Source organism: Myripristis murdjan, chromosome 3, assembly GCF_902150065.1.
Source record: "Myripristis murdjan chromosome 3, fMyrMur1.1, whole genome shotgun sequence".
Taxonomy (NCBI): Eukaryota; Metazoa; Chordata; class Actinopteri; order Holocentriformes; family Holocentridae; genus Myripristis; species Myripristis murdjan.
Window position 1 is genome coordinate 32,428,374 of NC_043982.1, and position 26,139 is coordinate 32,454,512.

General features: G+C 40.4%; 1 protein-coding gene across 1 annotated transcript in view; it reads left to right on the plus strand.

Moving 5' to 3' along the window:
- The window catches only part of LOC115354625 (protein kinase C-binding protein NELL1), a 227,583-nt gene that overhangs the window by 11,227 nt on the left and 190,217 nt on the right, over nt 1-26,139 (plus strand). Inside the window, exon 3 of the mRNA XM_030045058.1 lies at nt 24,452-24,602. Within this exon, the coding sequence (XP_029900918.1) occupies nt 24,452-24,602 (151 nt within the window). The remainder of the gene's footprint in view (nt 1-24,451; nt 24,603-26,139) is intronic.

The following is a 26,139-nucleotide window of genomic DNA, read 5'->3' on the forward strand; positions in this document are numbered from 1 at the left end:
CGGTGGATTTACAACAGTATCCTACTGTATTTTACAATAATTGAAAAATACTGTTAAATAGTCATCCCTCACATGTAAATTAACAGTAAAATCGGTCAGTTAACAATAATAGTAGATAACTGTAATTTAACAGCATAAAACAGTATTTGTAATGAATTGCTGTAAATTACAACAGTATCTTACTGTATTTTATAATTATTGTAAAATACTGTTAAATATTCATGCTTACATGTAAATTAACATTTAATGCTCTGTTAACAATAACAAACTGTAATTTAACAGCATTAAACAGTATTTTCTGTCAAGCAGTGGAGACAGGCGCTACTGTATGATGCCTTCTCAAGTCCAGTCACTATCTTTCAGCATCTTACTGATGACTGTGGGCTTATGTTTATTTTCTTTTTTTGATGATAGCACTTCTTTATTGATCAAACTCCTCATTTTTGAGTGACAAGATGTAGCCTAGCCTAACTGGCTATTCCTGCACTTGACTTTCTGGAAAACGGTGTTAGAGTGAGTGTTCTTCTTTGTCAGTTCTGGTTCTTGGTTCTTGAAAACAGCGTCAGAGTGAGTAATCACACTGTCCACTCCGTGCTACGCTGCTTCTCTGTGTCCTCCGCTAGCTTAACACACTGCCATATACTATAAAATTATCATGTTTCATAGCTATCCGGTGGCGTGGCTCAGGAGGTAGAGCGGTCGTCCGGTAACCAGAGGGTTACCGGTTCAATCCCCAGCTCCTCCAGAGTGTGTTGAAGTGTCCTTGAGCAAGATACTGACTCTGTCCTGATGGACAGCTAGGCGCCTTGCATGGCAGCCTCTGCCATCAGTGTGTGAATGGGTGAATATAAGGCAAAACAGTGTAAAGCGCTTTGAGTGGTAAGTAGCCTAGAAAAGCGCTATAGAAATACAGTCCATTTACCATTTTACTGTCATGTAGCCTACTGTTATCCAAAAAACGGAATTATACTGTTTGATAAATTACGGTAGATGCGCTGTAAAATTACCATAACCCTGTAATCCTACTGTCATGTGTTGTACTCCAAAAAACGGTATTATACTATTAGATAAATTATGGTAGATGCGCTGTAAAATTACCATAACACCCACCGTTATCCTACAATCATATACTGTAATCCAAAATACGGTAATATACTGTTAAAATAAATAACAGTAGATTGATTGTAAAATAACAGTAAAATACTGGCGTCCCTGCTGCCAGTATTTTACTGTTATTTTACAGTGAAATTCCTTACAGTGTATATATATATATATATATATATATATATATTCTAATCATGTTTTTTCACTCTTTCCTATCATTATCAACAAACCAAAATCACTTTAACCCTCCTGCAACTCAGTGCTGCTTCTCCCTGCCTTGCCCTCCTTGTTCTACATAGGCACCTCCACCTCATCTAATCTCTAATTTGAAAGCAGAGGAATATTGAGCCTGTGGTCTAACGCTAAAGTAAACTAGCAATGAGAGAGACTACTGTCAAATCGCTTTTTGCACCTTTGGAAATAGGTGAATTGATGGTGGATCAGTCAGTGTTAGCCTATCATCAACAGGTCTAGACAGAAAATATGATTATCCTGGGTTAAATTACTGAACAGCCTTCTAATCATCCCCTCCCCAAAGAAAGACATTCAATTTAACTGCTCCTGTTGGCACTTAATTTTTACAAACAGAGACTTAAATGAGCAATTTTTCATGTGTTTTAACACTTCTTCGTCCACAGATGCCTAAATGTTCTAAGGAACTGTGTAGGCAGGCTGTCTGTGTCTGATACTCGTCCGTCTGTGTCTGATACTTGTCTTTGGTAATTTTGTAGAGTATATCAGGGCCTTTCAATCACATTCTCAGCTAGAATCTGACAGCTGGCCAACAGTAGCATATTAGGCGCGATATTTGCAGTCATATGTATAAAATCATTTTTATAATATTTTGAAAGGGTGGAGGACACTAATTTTTGAAAAGAGGATGGGGCATGTCCCCCTGCATCCCCGGTCATGTAGCATTGTCAAGCCACCTTTCCAAAAAATCAGGTCATCTGATTTCTTCCCTGCTTGTCCTGCCGTAATTTTGATTATTGTGAAGCGGAAATATCTAGGAACTCCATCACGCAGCGGTAGACCACACATGCTTACAGGACAGGACCACTGGTGTGCTCTGTGCTTTCAACTTTCTTTCAACAGTTAGTGGAGAGCTGTTTTTTTCTTTCAGTAAGACAGTGCGCCTGTGCACTAAGCAAGAGCCATAAAGAAATGGTTTACTGAGTCTGGTATGGGAGAGCTTGACTGGCATGCTCAGAGTGCAGATGTGAGCCCCACTGAAGATGTGAACCCCATTGAACACCTTTGGGATGAACACTGAGTGTGAGCCAGGCCCCACTGCCAAACATCAGTGCCTGCTCTGATGCTCTTGCATCTTGATGGGAGCAAATCCCTGCACTAGTGTGGGAAGGTTGGTGCATTAAAATGGGAGGTTCATTTAAATAAGGAAGTGTAAGGCGAGATGTGGTGGTTTAAAAAAAAAAAAAAATTAAATCACTGCGATAAGAGCCCCGAGGACCACGTCTAATCTCAGTGCAAGGTCAATTCTACTATTCCTGCAGCCTTTCAGAGCGCTCTGGGTGGGTAGCTCTTAGGAGATCTTGGTGGCTTTTTACGCCATATATTATGCCAACAACTTAGCAGAAACATAGATTAAATAATGCTGTGTTTTTCACAGTTTATAGACCTGTACTGTGCATGATGCCAACCAGACTTTTCAGAGGAGACAGTATAAGGAGTAAGGCAGAGAGAGTGGCTGAACTGAAAGTGGCCAACTTGATGCACAAACCACATTTTCCTAAACAATTAAAATAGTTCCTAAACAGGGTCAAAAAAAAGGTCAAAAAAAGATCAACAGATATTATTGAACCAGTAAAATTAAATACGTGAAGTCACATACCTAAGAATCAGTGTTACGTTTGCAGGAAAGTTATTTATAAATAGCCATTTGCATTACACTAACACACTAAACAATAGCTGGATCGAAGTTATTTTGAGATTTACATTCAGTTAGCTGAAGCTGTTGTTTTCTGTCAAATCATATTTACATGATTTTATTTATTTACTTATTTATTTATTTATTCCCATGGAGATAAGTACACAGTATTATCTCTGATCCTTCCCTGTGCCTCCGTCACCTCCTTTTAGCTCCATCATATCAAGAGCCCTGCTCTCTCACACTATCAGAGATATCACGGACGACTGAATCTGTTTGTTGTAACTTATTGATGCCAAGACCCATGATACCATCACTAGAACAGCAATGCTGATATTTTTGGGTAGCTTAGAGATTCAGCTGATAGCTGAGTGCAGCATTGCACCACTGTGTCCCAGTGTAGTTTAATACATGAGCTATAATTGAAGATCACTTTTTAACTCGAATATCTCAGACACCACTGGTCCTATTTTCATGAAACTTGGAATGATGGTTCATTTTAGAACTGTTTTAAAATTCACAATGATTGGCATGCTATAATTATGAGTCAAATACAGTTTTTCCTACCTTTTATCCAGCCATTGGTTTCCACTCATTCCACTACAATATGAAAATTAACTTTCAGAGACTTCAAACTTTCTTGACACCCGTATTCAATCACTGTAATAAAGTCGTCCACATTAATTTTCCTAAGAGCAGCAGCATTGTTGTGTTCTAATGACCTGAAGTCGGGCGGAGTGATGTGACAGATCTGAAAGCCTTCCTGGTGGTGCATTCAGGGGGCATCTGACATCAGTAGGCTACAGTCATTTTCCACCGACTGAAGCATGAAATTCATGAACTGTCTTGTCAGGAACCCTAACCCAGAAGACTCTTGATGCCATGAGGATACCTAGAATATGTTACGTTATATACTATGTGTTTTTTTTTTTTTTTTTTTTGAGTTTTTAATCAAAGTGGCTGTACAAAATATGTAGTAAATCCTCATCTGTTTTCACACATTTTGAAAGCATGGCAATGTACAGCCCTTCTCTGACCTTGGTAATACTCGATTGCCGGAGATAGCAAAATGACTTTTATTTGGATTCTTTTACTGAGAGGAGCTGCACCAACTTTTGGAAATTATGTTCGATCACAAGTTGACAAGACAGTGAAGAGCCCCAACGAGAAGACGATTAATTCACTGTCAGCCCAGCTACGCTACTGATTGCTTTTGTCTGTGTGCCAGGGAAACATTTGATTTACACAGCAAATTATCAGTTCCATGGTTTATGAATGGCCACGACTTTGTTCGCAGATAGGTAGAAGCAGAACACTGGTTTGAAAATCAAGGTGTTTAAATAACTCTTGGTACCCCCATGTTATGTGCAAAACTTGTGATGTAAACTGTATGTAAATTGTGGTAAATGGGCAAAACGTTCAAAATAATTGGTGTGCTACTTCCGCCTCTCTCGGGGTGTGTCTAGGACTGATTGGATGAGTCTTGGAGGGGTCAGTTTTGATTCTTTGATTTTAATTCTCTTAAAAAAGTGAGGAATCATCTTCAAAGGGTCATGACACACTTGTGTGGATTTTTTAGAGCAGTGTAATTTATTACACTCTAGCACAATTTCATTTAAGCAAATAATATGTGGCACTAAATCTCAAGAAGACAGCAGTTGTGGCATGTTACTAAATAATACACTGAATTATTACATATTTGTAAAAAAAAAAAAAATGCAACCGCCCCATAATTTACAGCCACATTGTGCAATAATTAATTACAAAATGCAGGAAAATGTTTTATGTTTTGAGGACAAGGTGTTATTATGTAATGCCTTGTTACACACACACACACACACACCGATCTGACTTTGGAACTTGGAGGGATCGTGTATCTTTTAACTGATTGGCCCAAGATGTGCCTGCATCATTTGTGTGGGATGACATGTTTACTTGTTCCTGTGTGAAGAAGACAAGCTGGAGCTTTGCTGCTCTGGCTGGACAGAACCAAGTGAAGTTACTAAAGCATGACATTGATATTCCCTTCATGCTCATTAGTACAGGGTGGATACTCTACTGTATATGGTACATTTCTCCATGTTCACACACCTCAGTATGTAAAGCCTCAGCGCTCTGTAGGTGCAAACAAGAAATTCTCCAGTGAAGGATCAAAGGATCCTGGATTAAAAAAAAAAAAAAAAAAAAAAAAAAAAAAAAGAAAAGATGGAAGCACTGACTGAATCACAAGGCAAGCCGTCATTTTGTTTTAGTGAGGGTTACAGGGGGAAGGAAGCATACAAAAACACAGTTAGAGATGCTGCTGCTCCTCTCGACTCACAGCAGCTCCAAGCTTTTCATGTCGTACACTGCTGTCTCTAAGGCAAGGCTGAGCACTGAGAAGTGAGAGGGGCTTTGATGAAAACAGTGAAGGCTTATTCATTCTTGTTGCTAAATGAATTTAGCTTGAGGTTGTTTGCTCCTAAAGCATCCTTCACGCAAGGAACAGGGTATCTAGCGCCTGGCAGCCTCATACCAACGGTTTATTAACACTAAGGCTTTAGCTTTACAATGCCAAATGACTGAGCTCTGCTAATGTATCACAATGACAGTGTTTCTAGAGAATGGAGCCTGCTTTGTTCACTACCTTTTTTCTTTCTCTCATCCATACATACACACACACACACACACACACACACACACACACACACACACAAGGGCAAAAGACCACAGACATTTTTCAAACTCGTGTTATGCTCAGCTCGCGTCTCCATGCTTCAGAGAGGATAGCGTTTGTCACAACGACAGGGGAAACATCTGGAGTGCCATTTATTTTAATAATTCATTGTTTTTGACTTCATAATCAACCCCAACACAGTCAGAGTCACTAAACTCAGTAGCGTCCTCTCCAAATAGAGTCCCGTGTGAATAATCTGTCGGTGACACGTGTTGAGAGTACACACAGAGATATTGCTCTGCGCACAGCAGCTAGTTTGCATTTCCAGGGCTCTGTACTTGATGAGTTGCTTCCTTTCTGGTTTGTCTCTCTGTGAATTGATGCTCCATTTGCTCAGAGAAGGGAGGGAGGAAAGTGTTGTGTGGTGTTTGTCTTGCCGTGTTGTTTTCCTTTTTTTTTTTTTTTTTTTTTTTTTTGAGAAGTATTTTAAATTTCAGCTCTATTGTTCGATCAGTGGCAGGGCTATATTGTTTTCAGCCAGAACACTGAAGAGTTGGCTGAACTGTGTATCAGTGTTGTTTGTGCACACACACAGACACACGCATATGTAACTTGTCATGTATGATCATTGCAGGTGTTTGCTGTGGTGCCATTGAGCTGTGACAGAGATGATTTCTGGGAGTGTAGCACGCTGCCCTTGGGTGACCTTTGGTTGTATTATCTCTCTGCGTGTCTCCTCCCTGCATGTCCTGTCCTGATCCTATCTTCCAGTTCTGCTCAGCATGCTTCCCACGCTGCACCACTTGTTTACTCCACCATCATTTTTCTTTTTCTTTTTTAGAAAAATAAAACAAGGCTCATGCAGAGCTAAACACTGTGGCTGATGCCTTCAGGTTGCGGCTGTTAGGAGAATGATTAAGGAGCCTACTATTAACATGACTTAGTGATGATGATGTTATTTGCCAATTTATTGTTTTATTCTACATTTAACGACATGGTTGTTGAGACCTCTCAGGGGATGATTTATCTCAAATATGAGTGGGACAATATCAACAGATCCTGTTACCCCAGCCTTATCCTGACATCATAGTTTTTCAAGTATGCAGAGCATGGCTAATTGAGATAAATAGCTGTGTAAGTGCTGCTGATGACAGGATAGTGGTTGGCTAGCCCGCTGGCTGTTGCCGGCCCGCTCTTGTAACCAGCGATTGTGGTTTGTCAGGCAGAGTGGGATGAGGGAAGCGAGAAGGTAATTAAAGCAATGCTGAGCTGCATTCTCTGTAGGAGCTCTCCTGGATCCCTACAGGGGCCCTGCTGTACAGTTGCATGGTCCCTCAGAGTGGGCCAGACTCCCAGCAGTGAGCCTACCCGAGGCCTGACGGAAACTGATACAGCACCTCAAAGCACTCGGCGCTCCACGAAATTAGCTCACATCTCAATTCAAACAGTTTCAAACATTTCCCGTGTGTATGTCTACGTTCTGTATGTGTCAGTACGTGTGTGTGTATGTGTGTGTGTGTGTATTTATATTGAATGTATGTGTACAGCGAGTGATGGAAGGCAACGGTTGTGTAAACCTGCCCAAAGCAGAGGGGGATTGTGTAGATCTGTGGGGAGTGGACCAGATTATGGACACACACACACACACACACACACACACACACACACACACACACGGATACACACACAAACAGATACACACACACACACACATACCCATGTATACTGTGGAATGAGATTAGTGCCAGCTGACAGTGAATTTGAGTTGCATAGATTTGAATTTGTAATGCCCATATTTAACCACCAAAATGGATGTTTTAAATTAATTAATTGAAAAATTGTATTTCTAAAGCGCTGTTTGAAATGGGAATGCACTGCTTTCAAACTGAACATTATTTTCGTTCTTTTTTTTTTTTTTTTAGTATACTTAAAAATGTTGGAAAATGTACTAATACTTCTATATTACTGCTCATTCTGAGGAGTTGCCGCACTTCCCTTCTCCGTGGGATTTTCTTTCACTTTTACAGTGCTATTATTTTTTTCCGTTGTCTCATTTCTGCATTTTCAATACCTCCCTTTCAAGTCAGAACTCATCAAAATTGTGCCACAAGGCCAGAGACAGAGAGCTGACGTCTCAATGTGCGGCCACAGTAGTTGGCAAAACTAGTAGTAGAAGTATCAGTGTGCTCTGTTATGTTGTTGGATTGGATTTTTGCTCAGTTTGAATCAGGAGAACTGAATTTGAGACTGTAGTTCACAGTAGTTTCAAGCTGCTGCATTGAATTTCAGTTTGTATCGTATATGTTTTCCCAAATTTGTTTATTCAAGAAATTCAAGTTTTGAATTCAAGGGTTTAGTAAGAGCATGGCAAATTCAAAGTCATACAAATACATTATCTGCTGGTACTACTCTCTTTCCATACTATGTGTAGTACACACACAGACCCGCACACACACACACACACACACACACACACACACACACTCTCACACAAAGTTCATCACCAGTACCAGTTCCACAGCTTAACTGCTGCTTTTATTATTTTTGTGTGCTTTTGTGTGTGTTGGGGGTTCTGTTCTGTGTGTGTGTATGTCTGTTGCATGTATGTACATGTGTGTATTTGTGTGCATTAATGATAAAACATGCAAATGTTGGCACACAAGAGGGAAATCGAGAGGGGAGTTGATTAGTCTAAGCAGTGTTTAATATTCCCCAGGATTTTCCATTAGGGGTGAGCACCATTGTTCCTTAAGTGACGGATGATGAATCTCTCAGAGATGGATGGGCTTTATTTATACGTGAGAAAGCCAGCCTCTCTGGGCTGTGCCCCTACTCACTGTAATGATCACAGAATAATTCAGTGCACTCAGTCTGATGACTCATGATAGAGGGCTGTCAACTCTGAAAGGAGACAACATGAAGTGAGTTCACACATCCTGGGTCTTATCTGTTGCCCACTGTGACTTTAGAGCACCAGTGTCTCATTAAATCGTTTACGTGACACAGACACTCACCGGATGGAACTTACAGGCATTTTAATGCTCACGGTTAAGTCAACTTCTTGCAAATGGAAGGAAATCTTGAACAGAATCATCAATGTTTTATCAATTCAGATTCATGAATTTTTCAGCAGCTGACGAGTTCTTCAAGTGCGAGCCAAGCCAACTTGGGAGAGGCTTGCTGAGAGCTCAGCTGTGTTTGTAGGCTGCCTGACATGCACTTAGACTCGCCTTCATATACATCAAACTCTTCCCTCCATGTGTTTATTGCACTAACAATGTTCACTTTCTGTGGCTTTTGCCATTTTCAAAACTTTATTCAGCATTCCCACTTTGCTGTAACTATAACCCTCTTGTCAACTGACCTCATTCAGTAATTTATTTGGTGCTCTCTGCCGGTGTCTCTCTGTGTGTCTCTTACTCCCACATTGCTTATTTTATTTCTCCTTGTATTTTGCTTTTGATAGCACACTGTACTCTGCACATAGCATTTGCTACATCACCTGTAGTCAAGGTGATGCGCTTTCAATGGTCTCTATCGATACAGCATCTGAGAGGTTTACTTTTTAATGTTACTTTACATCCTTGAGAGAGCTTTGTGTGTGTGTGTGTGTGTGTGTGTGTGTGTGTGTGTGTGTGCATGAGTGGTTTTGTCTTTTCAATGGTTTCATCTCCAGTCATGCCTCAGTCCTTTCTGTATCTTCAGTTCCAGTCCAGCCCTAGTTCTGCAGTCTTGGGTTGCTGCTTTTTACCCTCCACTACAGGCCTGCCTTCAGCAGCAGAAAGCAGGGTAGCTCCTCAGGGACAGTCTGCTGTGTACTGGATGGATGGCTGGTTGGCCAGCTGGATGTATGGATGTACAGATAACTGCATGACTGGGTCGCTGGCTCACTGGGTGTGTGGATGTAAAGTTGAATGGTGTGCAGGGTCACATACTGAAGGACAATTTCAGTTTCTCTGTATATACGACACTGAATGATTTCTTCCCATTTCTACCAAAAACATTTCAAAGGATTACATACTTATTTAGATTTTTGAATGCATTTTCCCTCACAGGCAGCCATCTTTCACTATTCATTTTGTTACAGTATGAAAATCAACTTGCACAAACTTGAAACTTGCCTCAGATAAATAATCCATCAAAGTGGGGATCTTGTCCCAGGCAGTATTTCTTCAGCTTACTTTACCAATGTGCACGCTGATTTGAAAATGCTGCATGTCTTCTGGTACGTTCACGTGCTGGTAAAAATCTTTGAATCTTGGACTTCTAAGTCAGAAAAAAAATCCACTTGGTAACGTTGCTCAACAACGTTTATAAAAAAAGAACCAGCCAAATCCACATCATCTTTTTTCACAATGTCCATGGTTGCTTATCATTTGTAGTTTATCATTTGATTTTCTGACAAAGCAGCTCAGCAATGGAATACTGTTTGGCAGCTTACTTACAAATGTTGGATGTTGGAGATTCCTGTGAATGCAGCAGAGAACATGAAGTCTTTTCAAATGGGAATTGTCTTTTTTGGGGCTTCGGGCAAAATTCCCATGAAAGATTCTAAAATATCAATGATATTAAAAATGAGGCAGTGTATCACCTTGTCCATATTTTTTGTTGTTGTTCTGTCGAATTTATATGGGGATGTGACTATTGCTCCCTGTTGGTTATAGTATCATGATTTGTGTGAGCTCATGACTGGGTGACTCTTTTCAGTGTGTGCAGGGTCAGAAAAACTGTTGTTTTATTTTTTGTCATTTTTGCCTTGAGTGGATACTTTATACTGAAAACAAGCAGGAAGGATGGGGGAGAGAGAGAGTGGGATGACATGAAACAAAGATCCTATCGATGGTACGTGTACTCATATGTGCCCTAGCCAATTCGATGGAGTGGATTTTGATCAGAGAACAACAGTGTATGGAGCCTGACGCAGCAGAATATTTTGACACCCTGCAGCCAGCAGTACAAAAGAAATGTCTCACACAGCCCACTGCATCAACAATAAATAAAACAACCAGTATAGAGGAAAAAAATTAAACAATGGAGGGTGGAAGATAGAGTGGTTGGGGGCAGAGAGAAGAAGCCTGAACCATCTATTCTGGAAGGCCTGCTACACTACAATATACAATAAAAAACACAATAAAACACAACATTATTAGTTCCTGTGGGGCTGTTTGGTTTGTTGGGCACTGAAGAGCCAGACATGTACACAGAGGCACAAACTTGAATGCAAATTAATTGCAACAACAGCTAACAAAGTGGTGCTTATGGAATTAAAATGATCATTTGATTGCTAATAATGTCACTGTTACACAGCCCCCTTTGTGTAATGAAGATATAAGTTCACACTTTCAAAACATTTCCACCACCACTGAGGCTAGGTGATACTGGTTTGCTAAATGGTTCCAGGTGTCACTATTCTAAACACAGAGAAATGTATATCGTCTTAAGCACCGTCTGCTAATTTTCTCCAGAAGACAATAACAATAAAAAAAATGATTAGAATTGATTTTCTGAAAAAGTCCTTAGACTGCTCTTCTACTATTCAGAATATCTCTGTTTTAGGAAAGCACCAATATCGTCATTACCAGTTTCTCCAGTATTGTCATGACTAGAGGTGTTGGGACTATGGGCTTGAGGTTGTTCAGAGTATGAACCTTATCCCTTTTTGGAGTGGGGGTTATGTTGAGGTTTTCCATTGCAGTGGAACCACCTTTTGGTCCATTTAGGCCTAGAGAAGCTAAACAGGAACTCCACTGAGCTGAACTGTACTGAAGGACTGTGGCACAACTGCAGTCCAGACCATCAGCCTCAAATGTTGAGGTGGATCTGAGTAAAGTTAGCACATCGTGTTCATGGAGGCTGTGGATAATAGATAGCATAAAGCAGTGTTTGCACTTTGTCAGGTCAGTGGAAACACCAGGCCTGTTACAGCGGGTGTAAAACCTGTTTACTTCATTCAGTGGACAGGACTTGCCGTCTACACTCACATCTCCTCTCAGTTTTTCTGTTGAGAGCAGCCATGTTTTACATCCCTGCCACACTGCCCTGTCGTGGCTTTCTAAAACCTCTGCTCTATTTTGTTTTTGTTTTTGTGTTGGAGTATAGCCTGGTGTATGGCCCGTTTCACATTTCTGGTGACCTGTTTTTTGTCCCCCATGACTGAAGATCAGGGGATCAGTTCTGTCCGTCCGTCACACATGATTGCTGAGCCTCTTCTGGCCTGTTTTGGACAAAACGTAAGGGACTGATTCATTTTGACACTGGGGTATGTCATTATGATTATAAACCACCACAGCGCTACCACCAAGCCAACAGAACCCTATGCCTCATGCTCGCAGACTCTGTTGGGTCAAATTGTTGGATCAAACTTTTTGCATTTTACATTGATATCCAGCATTCATAAAATAAAAATCACTGGTTCACCACAGCACCATCAATGTCTCAGACTATCACACATACATTCATACCAAACCAACCAACCAACTAACCAAACAACAAAAAAATACTTACACCCACAGGAACTTGCACCTGTTGCCAGGGACATCAGTTCACTAGTTCACTTACTCCCCTCAGCGGTTCCAAGAAAAAGAAAAAAAAACTTTTATTCTCACCAAGAATGCCTTTAAGCTCCTTTGTCACCAAGGCTTGCTATTTGGGAATCTCGTGAATTGCTCTGTGAGAATTACTAGTTCAACATACAGTGTAAGGTATTTTGATATTGTGAGGACTTGTTGATTCAGACTGGAGTCTGACAGTAGGATGATGTTATGATTAGTTAATCCAAGAGGAGGGAGCAGGACTGGGCCATTGCACTTGTCCAGTGTTTTATTCTTATGGGTAGCGCAAGGTGACAGTAGCCCTTCATTAGTTTCCCTATAAAACAGTGATTATAGTCACCATGAATGAATTTAAGAGCAGATACTGTCTAGTTTGTGAAGTATGTTGGCTAACAGGGATTGATGCGAACAACTGTCTATAATAGCTGCAGGACTTCTCAGGGCAGATTAAATGAGAGAGGAGAAAGCACACAGTTCAATATCAAGCTCAAAGATTTTTTCTCTGGTTATCACTGTGCTGTAAACATGCACACTACAATCGTTTTGCCTTTACCTGCTCTCACTTTGCCCTTGTTCACATGTACTGTACTGCTAGGGAAAAACATAGCCAAGATAGTCAATGCTTCATCCATCCAGCTTTCTGTAAATGCATAGATAGGCACGTTTCTGAATTTGTGCATGCAGTTCACATTGACTTGCAGCTCTTCAAGCTTATTCCTGATTGAAACTCTGTTCACTTAGAAATAAACTTGAAGAGTTACAAATGTGACTGAATCCCTCTTCCTGGGAAGTTGCTGGAGTCTCTGATTGATGCTGTATCTGCTCTGTTATATTCCATACTGGGTTGATAGTACTGCCTAAGGTTTGCAGATGAAGTAGAAACTCCAGTGGCGAAGCACTACTGTGACAGTTATGTAGCTGCTCAGGCTTCCACCCCAACAGACCATTGGCTCTCACAGCCAGGAGGAACAGCAGCAGTGCAGCAGACAGGGACATTTATTTGTGCATTTACCAGACAAGGACCAGGGCCAGCAAATGCCCAGATGCCATGTTGTCTGCTGCATAAAACTGATTCCAAAAGATAATACATAACTGTGCTGTCTTTTGAAATTGTTTAAAATTTTTATTTGCTGATAAAAATCTGGAAGCTGTGCAGTTTACAGCAGTGTGTGGGACTACGCTTGGTCTTTTGTCTACTTAAGTTGTACAAAAGTTGTTCTTTTGCTTTTTTTCCAAAAGTTAGCACATGAAACAGCTTATAAACACACATTAAACGCAGCACGCTACTGACAGCCCAACTTAGCATGCCAGGCGAGCAGCACACATGCTGCCACTTTCTGACAGTGAGAAAGAACTTGAAACAAATCTTAGTGTTACAGACTGATTTTTCAATATGCAATGCAAATGTATTTTCCAGTTCAATGAAAATGCCCCAAAATGCTCCTGCTCCTGCTCCTGCTGCTGTAAAGATAATTGGGAGGTTGGACGATGGATGGATAAAGGACTAGCCTTCCAGAAACCTGGATGCTGGTAGCTGCATCATCCCTCCACCCTGACAGTGCTGAACAGGTGCTGCAGTCAGTTTCATAACTCTTCTGTGATTACAGTAAAAAGGATTTTATCCCATGTGTTGCCAGCCAACTAGTTGTTATTCCACTCTTCGTGGGTTTAGTTAATTGGCCACAACTGATGCCAGGAAGCTATGATGTGCTATTCTTGTCTTTCTTGTCTCATATATCTTTAATGTTGTTCCATACCACAACCAGCACCCAATTGTACTCAAGAAGTGGCCGGGAATAGTGAGTGTGTTACTCTAGGGACTGTAAGCATGTAACTGTCCACCAGTGACAGTGTGACAATGGAGACACTGTTTGATCTGGGTCCTGAGGATACAAAAGGAGTGTTTGTGCATATGTGTGTGTGTGTGTGTGCTTGTGCACCTAGATATACTCAGTGTATTTGGTTTAAATGTACAATTAAAGGGTTTTTTAGTTGACAGCCTGTTAAAGTAGTTGATCAATGCCCTCCAGGTTTAGAAACTAATTGGGATTTAAGGCAAAAATGTCCTTGAATATTCATAAAATGTAGATGAAATAAAAATAAGGGGGCAAAGATGCCAAAGAGAAATAGAAGTATCCCTCTTAGTGTTCACCGTATTCACATTTTTCTTGGTTGAGTTGTCAACCAGTTATGCTTGACTGCAACAGCTGTCCCCCGAGGGCCACTGTAGGTGATTTGTGGCAGTCTACAGGGTAACCTATAACCGAGGGATTCTCTAGGGTTTCAGAAAGACACTTTTAAGACTTTCTAAATTCTTCCTAGTGGTACCTGTAATTTAATTCCAGACCAATTATAATATAAAAACAAAGAAAGAAATGAAACTGGCAAAACCAGCCTTTGATTGAACTTAGCTGCTAGGAGTTATGAAACTGTAAATTGGCAATTCATTGCCTTGTTTGTTTTTTCTTACTGATGAAATCCAGTAAAGCAGATACCATGCAGACTGTACAACTGCTTTGTACAACTAAGTCTTTAATCTACTTGATGATGAAACATGATGAAAACACAACAACCTCTAACAGCTGACCTTAAATCTAAGCAATATATTTGTAGACTTTTGACAGATCCGCTGTTCTTCCCAGTGCATTCTCTGGGAAAGTCTGGAAAAAAAATGAGCAGAAAAAGATGCTTATGCAACTTGAAGAAGTAGAAAGTGGTAGTCTCTGATTTTTACGTTACTCATCGATATATACAATATAATATAATGAAACTATTATTAGTGGGGAAAATGGAGTGGCTTTATTTATTTGCCAATATGCAATGCAAGTATATTATTCTGTTAAAAATTCCCCTAAAATCAGATCACACACACACACACACACACACACACACACACACACACACACACACACACACACACACACACTCATACACAAACACCCTTGTCGGAAGCTAATGTTCCTTCTTGTGACCTGAAAGGTGAGGGCTATTATACATTAATGCCAACTTACTGACCTGCTGCTGGACACTGGCCTTCTAGAAAACTCTGCCCCGTTCTACTTTCTGCCCTTGACAAAACTTGATCATAGTATGGTTATGTCCTTATCTGGCTGTGGCACTGTGACATGGCGGTTGTGTTCTGCTGGTTTCCATATCAGACGAGACAGCTGTCCACAGAGACAGCGCTGGCTTTGCCTTTGGTGAGTAAAGTCTCTCTGGAGCATGGCAGAGCTCCTGTTCCTTACTGCCAGTTAAAGAGGCCATCTGTAAGACTTAGCAGAGTTGGGGCCGACCTGCCAGTCTCCTGATTAAAGTGATGAGCTGTAAAATAGAGAGGGGGATGCGACAGCCGGCTGAGATTCATCTCGACTCTCAGAAGCCAAATCCTCCTGTTTTACCTGTTCCCACCTGTCACTGTTAATGGCTTTGTCTATGTCTACAAGCTTGGACACAGTGGAGACAGTTACGATGTGATTTGGTTTTGCCTCAGTTGACTGAGAATTTCCATCATTCCATTGATCCACTGTTGTTACACTGATATGGAATTGATGGTTGTGATTATACCTACGGTTTGTTTGCTTTAGCTTGAACCATAGTTCAGATGTCTCCTTTTTTGTTGGTTAATTTGGTCTCACACAGCTTGATTACAAGTTTAGATTGCAGAAGTTTAGATTAGAGAGTCTGTTGAAGCGTCAAAACAAATCCAATTCTCATTCTCTGTACATGAGCACTCTTGGTGTAATTAACCTTCTCTGGTGTTCATCAGTGAAGAATACATGAAGAAATACAGTAGCTGAATATGAGCATCAGTTTAGACCATGATTTTCCCTTGCATTTTGTTATGCCAGGTTTTGTAAGTTTGTGTAAAATCTTGTTTTTAGGTTTATTGAGTTGTATGTTAATGATTCCTTGATGATCAATTTATTGCCATTGAGAATTTGATCAATTAATGTCAATAATAACTGATTAATTGATGTTTTATTTATGATATAGATGGACACCATTTCCTGCACTATTTCATCATTTTCAGGGTTATCACTACTGTTGCATTGTTTGATTATCGGCTCAGTAACAGTAGACTAACACAATTTTGTGCACTGCCTGCCTCTCATCACTAAATATTTAAGGTCTGGAGCCATCCTATCAATAAATTGATTTCATACGTCCGTTCAGTGTCTCAAATGTTAATCCACATCTCAAATGTTTAAAATAAATAAATAAATACATACATACATACATAAGAATTTGGTGTCTACATTCATAGGGAACATCTTGTGCATTTTTTTAATTGATTAATTGATCATTAATCAATTAACTATTACTAACTATGATAACTCAGATTCACACATAAAGAAGTTCTATATTGTGAGTCAAGTGTCATTGGAAGTCTCTTTTATTTAACCCTGACCAACTTTACCCAAACCTTCGCCAGTGTTGTGCTCTGCCCCGTGATTGTTTTGTGGCTGAGATAAAGAATCTTCACATTATGCATGTCCGCAAAATGTGAACATGCATTTCAGGTGTGTTGTTTTATCCTCGCTCTCTCAGGGTCCTAGCCAACTGAGATTTGAATTAGCAGTCCTCTCTGTTCACTACTCTCTCTCTCTCTCTCTCTCTCTCTCTCTCTCTCTCTCTCTCTCCATCTAAAATGTACAGAGATTGGGGATTTTGCACTAGTGTAGAGAAGGATACTCATAACATAACTTGTGAGACTCCTGTTGTAGTTACATTCCAATATACTAATTGGTTCTAATGAGCTACAGTATGACATGAACAGTAAAATTAAATAGCTTTTGGCTGTTTTTGAGTAGCCTTTTCAAACATAAGTACCACTTGTTAAATTAACTCTGATACTTTGGTAGAATTTCTATCCATACATGAAACCAAAGTCAGGCAGTTGGTAGTATCTAACTCACACCAGTGATATTAGTGGTAATAATGTTTCTCATCATTAACACCATAGCTCCCTTAAGTCCCTCATGCTATTTCATTTTGTTAAGGAATCTGCAGTCAATGTTGCGACACAGTTTGAGACACCAATTTTCCTCAATGCCAGTGCCAGCTTAAATAAAGACATTTTTAGTGTCAAGTGATGGGCTGCAGGAACTTTGTAGGCAATGCAGTATTTGTCATTGATAACATGGGTTATGAATTTTAAAAAGTACATTATACAAAGCAGAGACAACTCATTGTGTAATTCAGTCCTATTATATTCCAGTAAAGTATTCAAATATGTCATGGGTCACAGTATTGCTTTGTTCAACAAACTAAAGAGGAGGATTACAGGCAACCTCAACAGAAATGTAGAAGTGGTTTGTTTTTGCGGGGAATGAATGGATCTTTTTTCATGGGAATTTAATGCCACTGTGATGTAACCAGTTTGTGGACCGACTGCTGACAGGCAGTGGTCTGCAAACTGAAAAGGAAAAGTTTGCTCTGGGGACTGTCACGGCTCCCCTCATCCATCTTGAATCATTCACTCAACTCCAACCCAACTCCGACCGTGGTGACTCACCGCGGTCACTGCATCATTGAAAGGCTTTGTAACAATGACTTAGCTGAGAGTCTGTGGATGCCTTAAAGAAATTCAGCAGATTTCCCTCCAAACCTGACCCAGCGGCAGAAAATATAAAATGCAGTGTCAAGGCCAGTTGAGGCTGCCAATTTGTCTCAGCAATAATCTCATATCTTTTAAATCAAGCTAATATCTCAAAATGAAAGTGTAAGTGAGTTTTGATTCTACATGTATCACCGTTAAGGTGCCTGTGTGGTTAAATGATAATGAAAAACACAGACCTGAGAAAGAGTAACAGTATCCAGAGGAAAAACATCCCAAACTTCTCACTCTGTAGTATTTCTGCAGGTTTGAGGGCATGATCTAATAATGGACTCGGCAGGGTGTGGTCAGCCACTCAGCATGTAGGAGAGCCAGAGGGTCAGGGAAGTGGTGCTCCACTGACTGGGCTGTGACAGTGGGGAGGCTGAGTGTGAGGGCAAGCAGGCCACCGTCACCCAGGGGAGATTTAAAAGCCCTACACTGAGACAGCCACAGGCTTCTCTTGACGGGACTGTCTGTCATATACAGCTTGGAGTGTGGAGCCAAGGGCCTCTCTCATTCATATCTGTCCTCTGCTCTGGTGGCACAGATATATACGTGTGGCCCGGGGGATCCACACCCTACATGCACACACACGCACGCACACACACACAAAAGTTCGCATCGCTAGTTTGTGAGGACCTTCACTGACTACATTCATTCCCAGAGAAGACGCATGGTGGTATAAATTTTTTACAGTATGAATATCATGGCTGAAAATACCCTACTAAATTATCATGTCTTCTAAAATTATTATAACCGTATGTACAGTAGTGAAAGTAGATTGAAATTCTTGCTGGTACCTCCCACCCCCAACCTCATGCATTATCCCTGAACACGCGTTCAATTTTTTAAAACCTGTGTGGTGTAGAAATTAGAAACACCTGGCATCGTATATAGCAAGTGATTTATTTAAATGGTGTAAGAATAATTTGTGAAGAAACTTTCAAGATCAAAATCAAAAGCTAAAATTGTATATAAAAGAAAATTGCAGCTAAATTCATCAGCAGTTGAAAAGTTTACAAGTCTCTGCCTGTGAATTTTCAAAACACTGAGCACATAATGAAAAAAAGAGATGATGATGATGATGATAAGTAGAATGTGTCTTAAGCATTTGAATAATGTAATTGTTCTTTTGCTTTATGTATGTTTTACATACATAAATAGATTTTTGCAAGAAACAACTGATATGACTGAAGTATTCAATACCAGACAGTCAGTTGCAGCAGAAATTGACGTTAGCCAGAAACTAAACAGTTTTGGAAAGGCAGCGGGATTCCCTCCAGTACAGAATAAAAGCCCACAGGTCTGGGCTGGGCATAAACACATTGGAACAATTTATAAGAAATTTATAAGAAAACTACCGGTTGTTTATGTTGACTTTACATTAGCAGATGGGTTTTCCTTTTGGAAATGCGATCGTGATGGGTTGCATGTGGGTTTTGGCTGGCAGCTGCTGTTCTCTCAACCAGCACTGAATCTTTTAGTAGCACAGAGTACCGGACCATACCAGCTTTCTTTCACCACTGGATATATAAAATTTGCTGGGGGTGGTGTTGCAGTGTTGGCAAAACATTTAAATGCATATTATTGTGTGTACTGCATATTGGATGTATCACACCTGTTAGGGGATATTTCACACTGTTTACACTGAACTGCACACAACTTTTCTTATATTGAAATCTCAATATTTTAACATAACAGCCAAAGTCAGAAAATCAACGCTTCAGTGGAGTTGCCAGCTTGGGCATGGACAGAACAATGAGCGTAGACATGGTTCATTTATCTGTGCTCACTTTGCCTGTAGGCAGTGTATTGATACCAATTACAGTGTTTCCCACAGGTTAACAATTGATTTGTGGTGGTTACTACTGTAAGCATTGTTTCCTATCAGGCATTTGAATACATTTTTAACAAAATATTTTATTGAATTTTAGAGAACAGAATATAAAACAATACACACATGACAACAAGGATAAATACAAGCAGAAGGGAAGGAAAAATAGCAAAAAATGTGGACATACACATTGCATGGGATAACATTAGAAAGAGATCTCAAAGCATGGTTACATTACACAAATCAGGAGTATACAACTAATGCAAAGCATTATACAGGGGGCAATGAAAGGATACAAATGCCATGTGCCATGCCCCCTATGAGGTCGGCTGTGCAATTTGTGAGGCAGTTGAGAAAAGGCATCCACAGCTCATCAGAAATCCTCTCATTCAAGCTCAAGTTCAAGTACTCCATCGGCAAAACTTAGAAGATTTCTCCATACCACTGGTAAACAGTAGGAGGTCTTGGTTTAATTCATTGGAATGAAATGCCTCTTATTGCTAATAGGAGAAGCTTGTTCAAAAGTTTTTGCTGGATGCTTGTCAAAGAGAGCCATTTGCCGGAAATATTCAGCAGAAACAAACTGGCTTCATTTTGTATTTCCTTATCAAAACTGGAGTTTAGTGAATTTCCCAGAAATTAAATATCAGAGGGCAGGGTATGTAAGACCCTACCCCTTTCTTGCACTTGGCACAGAGGGGAAAAATTCCCTGATAGAAACTATTATGGGATTGAGCTTGGCTCTATAATCTGTGAGGACTCCTGTACTGACTCTCTGTTAGTCTAATGCACAAAAAGATTTTCCCTATTAACTCCACTGCATCAGACCATGCCACCTCCACAAACTCAGACCCCATGTCCCTCTCCCATATGCCTTCAATTCTGTCAATGTAGAATGTGTTGAGGGACTGTAATATTACATAAGAGTGGGATATGAAACTTTTATCACGGCAAAACTGTAACAAATGAGTCACTAGCAGAAGCTGTTGGCTGAGTTTTAGGAAAATTTGTTGTTTGTTAGTTGTTAGCCATGAGATTGTCAGTGTCTAATCTGCCATAAAATGTTTAGATGGTATGCCATATTTGGCTTTGTTTTGCTCAAAGGACAATATTTTTCAGCTTCAAACAGATCACTAATCTTGATGCCTTGATACCAGCATTGAATTATGTTCTTACTTATTCCAGGGGGAAAGGCTTTGTTTTGTATAATGGGATGCAGGGCTGATGAGGGACCCTTCCTTCCAGTGAATTTCACAGTATTTTTCCAAATTTTGGTCTAGACTCAAGAAAGTGTCTGAGCCAGGCTGACAAAGTGCACATATGGCAAGCCCAGTTGCAAAACAAAAAATTAGACATTGACACCACCCCCTCTCCCCTCCACCCACACCCACACACACACATCTCTCTTTTGCCAGTTGTAATATCTTAAAATTAAGGCTTTTTTCCCATTCCAGATAAATTTGGAACTAGATATCAGAACAAGCAGATTTCATAATCATGTCCATTGGGTGTAAGGTCCTCAGGAGGGTGTTCATCTTAATTAGACAGACTCATCCCATCCAGGAAAGAGGGAGGTCAAAGCATCTAAGCAAATCACTTATAATTAAAGACATAATTGGGACAAAAGGCATTGAGTTTATAGGTTACTTTAGTTGTCAGAGATTTAACATCTAAATACGTAAAACCAGATTCTGAACATTTAAAAGGAGACTTGTCCAAGGCACTCTTGTACCCAAAACTTAGGAAAGAAGAGAATGACGTCATCTGTGTTTTCTTATAGAATTCAGGGCAAAAGCCATCAGGGCCTAGTAGATATTTAATTATCTTGGAGACCTCCTCTTTCATGACTGGATGGCATAGAATGTCAATAGAATTGTTATTTAATAATGCAAATTACTGCAATCTGCAAATCTGGCCCAGTCATCAACATCATCAGGACATTCATAATATTTATTATATTTCATAATATTAACCATTTGGTGGTTTCAGAATGTTTAACTCCCTTGCCAACTTTTAATGAGGGAATCACATTAGAGTCAGCCCTGCCCTTTGTCAAATGGGCCAGAAGACTACCTGGTGTGCTGGCTGATTTGAATATTCTGTGTGACTGTGTCTTGACATGAAAGATAGCTGCGTCTGCTTTTTGTGTGATTATCAAGGGTGAAACAGGCTGCATCCAACTTCAGCAACACTGATTTAGAAATGTTAAAACTCCTAGATCTGCGGTCTGGCATTCAAGCTCAAGTTGTTCCGCTTCTTTTCTTTTAGCAGAAGTGCATGAGATCATCCCAGCTCTTATATAGGCCTTTGTAACCTCCCATAGCATTGTTGCTGAATCATCAGGGGTATCATTAATGGAAAAAAGGGTTTCACTGGTTCCTCTAAGAGAGTTAAAAAAGTGAGATTACCAAGGAGGGTAGGATTTAGTCACCAGGGGCATGCAGAGGGGTCATAGAAGGGAGGTTTGAATTCCAGCCTAATAAGAGAGTAATCTGAAAGGGCATTTGCATTTACACAAATAAATTTAGTAAAATCACAAAGGTACTGAAATGTAGTATTAAATAGAACAGCCAATAGCAATCAGGCTATAACAGAAACCTATAGAAACAGGCACAACTGGAGCACAATATTGTACATAGTACACGATGATACAACAAACCAAATAATCTTTGGTTAATTCACAAGCTGGTCAATGCACTGGTGTAACAAAGGAATGTCAAACCTAACTCCAGAATAAATACTGATAATTAACATGGTAAAGTAAACAGAGCAGTCATTAATTCGGCAGATGTTATCCAGGATGACTATAATGACAGCAAAAGTTAAACCTCAGGTTTAGACAGTTTCTGTTCCATGTTCACAAAAAACAAGCAGTGGTAAAATTTTAAGTGATAAAATTTTAATTTTGACAGTTGCACAGCCAGCTCTGCATAATGTGAGGTCAGTTGAAAAAAATCTACATTCAAATTGTTGTCCTTGCTGCTGTTGCTTTGTGGATTTCATCATGGAAGATACTGCTGTTGTGGCAATGCACTATATAACAAAAAGATAGCATCACTGTACTTTGCAGAAATCACAATGTCATCTCAATTTAATCATGCTATTCACATTATTACAATTTGACGGTGGTGTAATTACCACTAGCATGTTTAAGTACATTGTATATTGGTATATTGTGAAAGGTGTGTAGGCCTACTGACCCAACCCTCCACCAGAAATGACTCAGCAGTATGTTTTAGTTGTCTGTTTCACAACAGAAACACTCAGAAACATAACATTTTAATCAGTATTACTATCTGTGCTAGCTGTTTACAGGCACATGCCACAGCTCCATTATGTGTGATTGCTGTGCAAGAGTTAAAAGTAAAAATACAAGCATGAATCACAAGTTGGGGCTACAGTAAAAACGAATGTCCTATTTCTTGATATTGAGACTATGGATCAAATTTTGATGTTGCATGTAGGCACTAGTGGGAAATCTCCTCTGCCCACAGGAATTCACAAAGTGGAACTTGAAGCTAAGTAGTGCTGAACTAAATATTTGCTGCATTCTATCTAATGCCAAACAAGTTCACACAATGATGATTAAGCCTGTCACCCACCGATAAAACTCCCTGCATTTTGCAAAGCCGGTGTCTGTGGCGACACTCCCACACTGGTTGAACTTGAGTGACGTGTTTCAGATCAACCACATGTCACAATTTCTACTGGAAGTTTTATAATGCAAATTATTTCATGGTTAATGAGCAATCTGACAATTCCATGCCTCTTCAAAGTAAAACTTGAAACTGAAAGGCATTCCCTCGCATGACCTGGAAGTGTGATTTTCAAGCAGCATTTAATTTACTGTCAGACGAGGGAGACAAATCGTACAGACCTGGAAAGTCTTGCCCTCCTTGCTCTAGTTTTTCAAGTTCCTGGCCCAACACTTGTCACTCCAGTTGATGAGCTGTCTACCTTGAAACACCATCTAGCCTGCGGCAAATGGAACTGGCATCCATAAAACCAAAACAGCTGTTGAAGAAGATAACAAAATCAGCAATTATAAAAACACCAAGCTGATATTCAACTGTGCTTTTGAGTGTGCTTTCTGTACTGTGTATTAGTGTCATTGTTCTTACATTTCTGCCTGCTCTATGCCATTGATGCTGTTTTGACTTTGTGTACTGCACAAAGTAATCACCACTCAGCGTACCACGGGCCAAGTGGTAAGTGGTGGTGGCCCCAACAAATGGATTACACACTAAAACCTCCCCAGTATCATTGACAAGTTATGTTACTCAAAGGGTCACACACAGACCCAGACGGTTAATGTATGATATAATTTGCTTTTAATTGGCATTTTAATGTTAAAATGGTCTTTAACATTTCCCTTATGAGCAAAATACAAACTGTCTCAGTGTTAGAGTTTTTTCCTTTCTTGTTCCTTTGGTATTAAATAACACAGACTGGTTGGGTCGGTAAAAACTGATCTGTTTCTTGTAGTGAGGATATGTGAGTCCAGACATACATGAACAGACACACACAAACACACACAGTATTTTGCCTGAGCATTGATTTACATGCATTCATCTGCTGTTTGAAGTCTGTTGACAACAACAGTTTAGAGCAGATTTTTTCCAAAATAAATTGCCAGACAGAACTGCCAGGAGTTTTTGATCAGGTACATTTTGAAGGTTCCAAAGGTTTTGCAGTGTGTCATTAGCTAATGTCTTTCTCCTACCTTTGGCAAGTTGGTAGCTGAGGAACTTGACAGCACTTTGCCTGTGAACACGGTTTACACAACCTAATGATTGCCTTCTGTTTTTTATTTCTTCAGATGTTGGGAGAGCAGTTCACACCCCAGCACACATCACAGAGAAGGTGGTACAGCTGTTTAGGAGTAAAAGTGAGTTTACCTTCCTGGCCTCCATCCAGCAGAAGTCCTCCACATCAGGAGTCATATTCTCCATCCACGAGTCAGAACACAGGTAATGAATCTTAAAGCCCCTTCATTTTGGACTTTAATCTCTTTCTGCACGACTCTCCACTTCCAAGATCACGGACTTACTGACTTTTCTTATTGAAATTGAACCCAGTGATGAATTCTCTCCTTATTCATACCTGAGATATTTGTCAATGAATTTTGATGAGTTGAAGTAAAGATCAATTTGAGATTGCTCTGCCTGTACATGAGAGTGGGAGATGGGAAGGAGAGTCATAGGCTGGCAGAATGCAGGATTTCTTCTTGTACACTATATTACCAAAAGTATTCGCTCACCTGCCTTTACTCATACTATGAACTGAAGTGCCATCCCATTCCTAACCCATAGAGTTCAATATGATGTCGGTCCACCTTTTGCAGCTATTACAGCTTCAACTCTTCTGGGAAGACTGTCCACAAGGTTGAGGAGAGTGTTTATAGGAATTTTTGACCATTCTTCCAAAAGCGCATTGGTGAGGTCACACACTGATGTTGGTCGAGAAGGCCTGGCTCTCAGTCTCCGCTCTAATTCATCCCAAAGGTGTTCTATCGGGTTCAGGTCAGGACTCTGTGCAGGCCAGTCAAGTTCATCCACACCAGACTCTGTCATCCATGTCTTTATGGACCTTGCTTTGTGCACTGGTGCACAGTCATGTTGGAAGAGGAAGGGGCCCGCTCCAAACTGTTCCCACAAGGTTGGGAGCATGGAATTGTCCAAAATGGTTTGGTATCCTGAAGCATTCAAAGTTCCTTTCACTGGAACTAAGGGGCCAAGCCCAGCTCCTGAAAAACAACCCCACACCATAATTCCTCCTCCACCAAATTTCACAGTCGGCACAATGCAGTCTGAAATGTACCGTTCTCCTGGCAACCTCCAAACCCAGACTCGTCCATCAGATTGCCAGATGGAAAAGCGTGATTCATCACTCCAGAGAACGCGTCTCCACTGCTCTAGAGGCCAGTGGCGGCGTGCTTTACACCATTGCATCCGACGCTTTGCATTGCACTTGGTGATGTGTGGCTTGGCTGCAGCTGCTCGGCCATGGAAACCCATTCCATGAAGTTCTCTGCGTACTGTACTTGGGCTAATCTGAAGGTCACATGAAGTTTGTAGCTCTGTAGCAATTGACTGTGCAGAAAGTCGGCGACCTCTTTGCACTATGCGCTTCAGCATCCGCTGACCCCTCTCCGTCACTTTACGTGGCCAACCACTTCGTGGCTGAGTTGCTGTTGTTCCCAAACGCTTCCATTTTGTTATAATAGAGCTGACAGTTGACTGTGGAATATTTAGGAGCGAGGAAATTTCACGACTGGATTTGTTGCACAGGTGGCATCCTATGACAGTTCCACGCTGGAATTCACTGAGCTCCTGAGAGCGGCCCATTCTTTCACAAATGTCTTGTTTCACAGTCTGCATGCCTGAGTGCTTGATTTTATACACCTGTGGCCAGGCCAAGTGATTAGGACACATGATTCTGATCATTTGAATGGGTGAGCGAATACTTTTGGTAATATAGTGTATGTTCTGTGCATGATGATCAAAG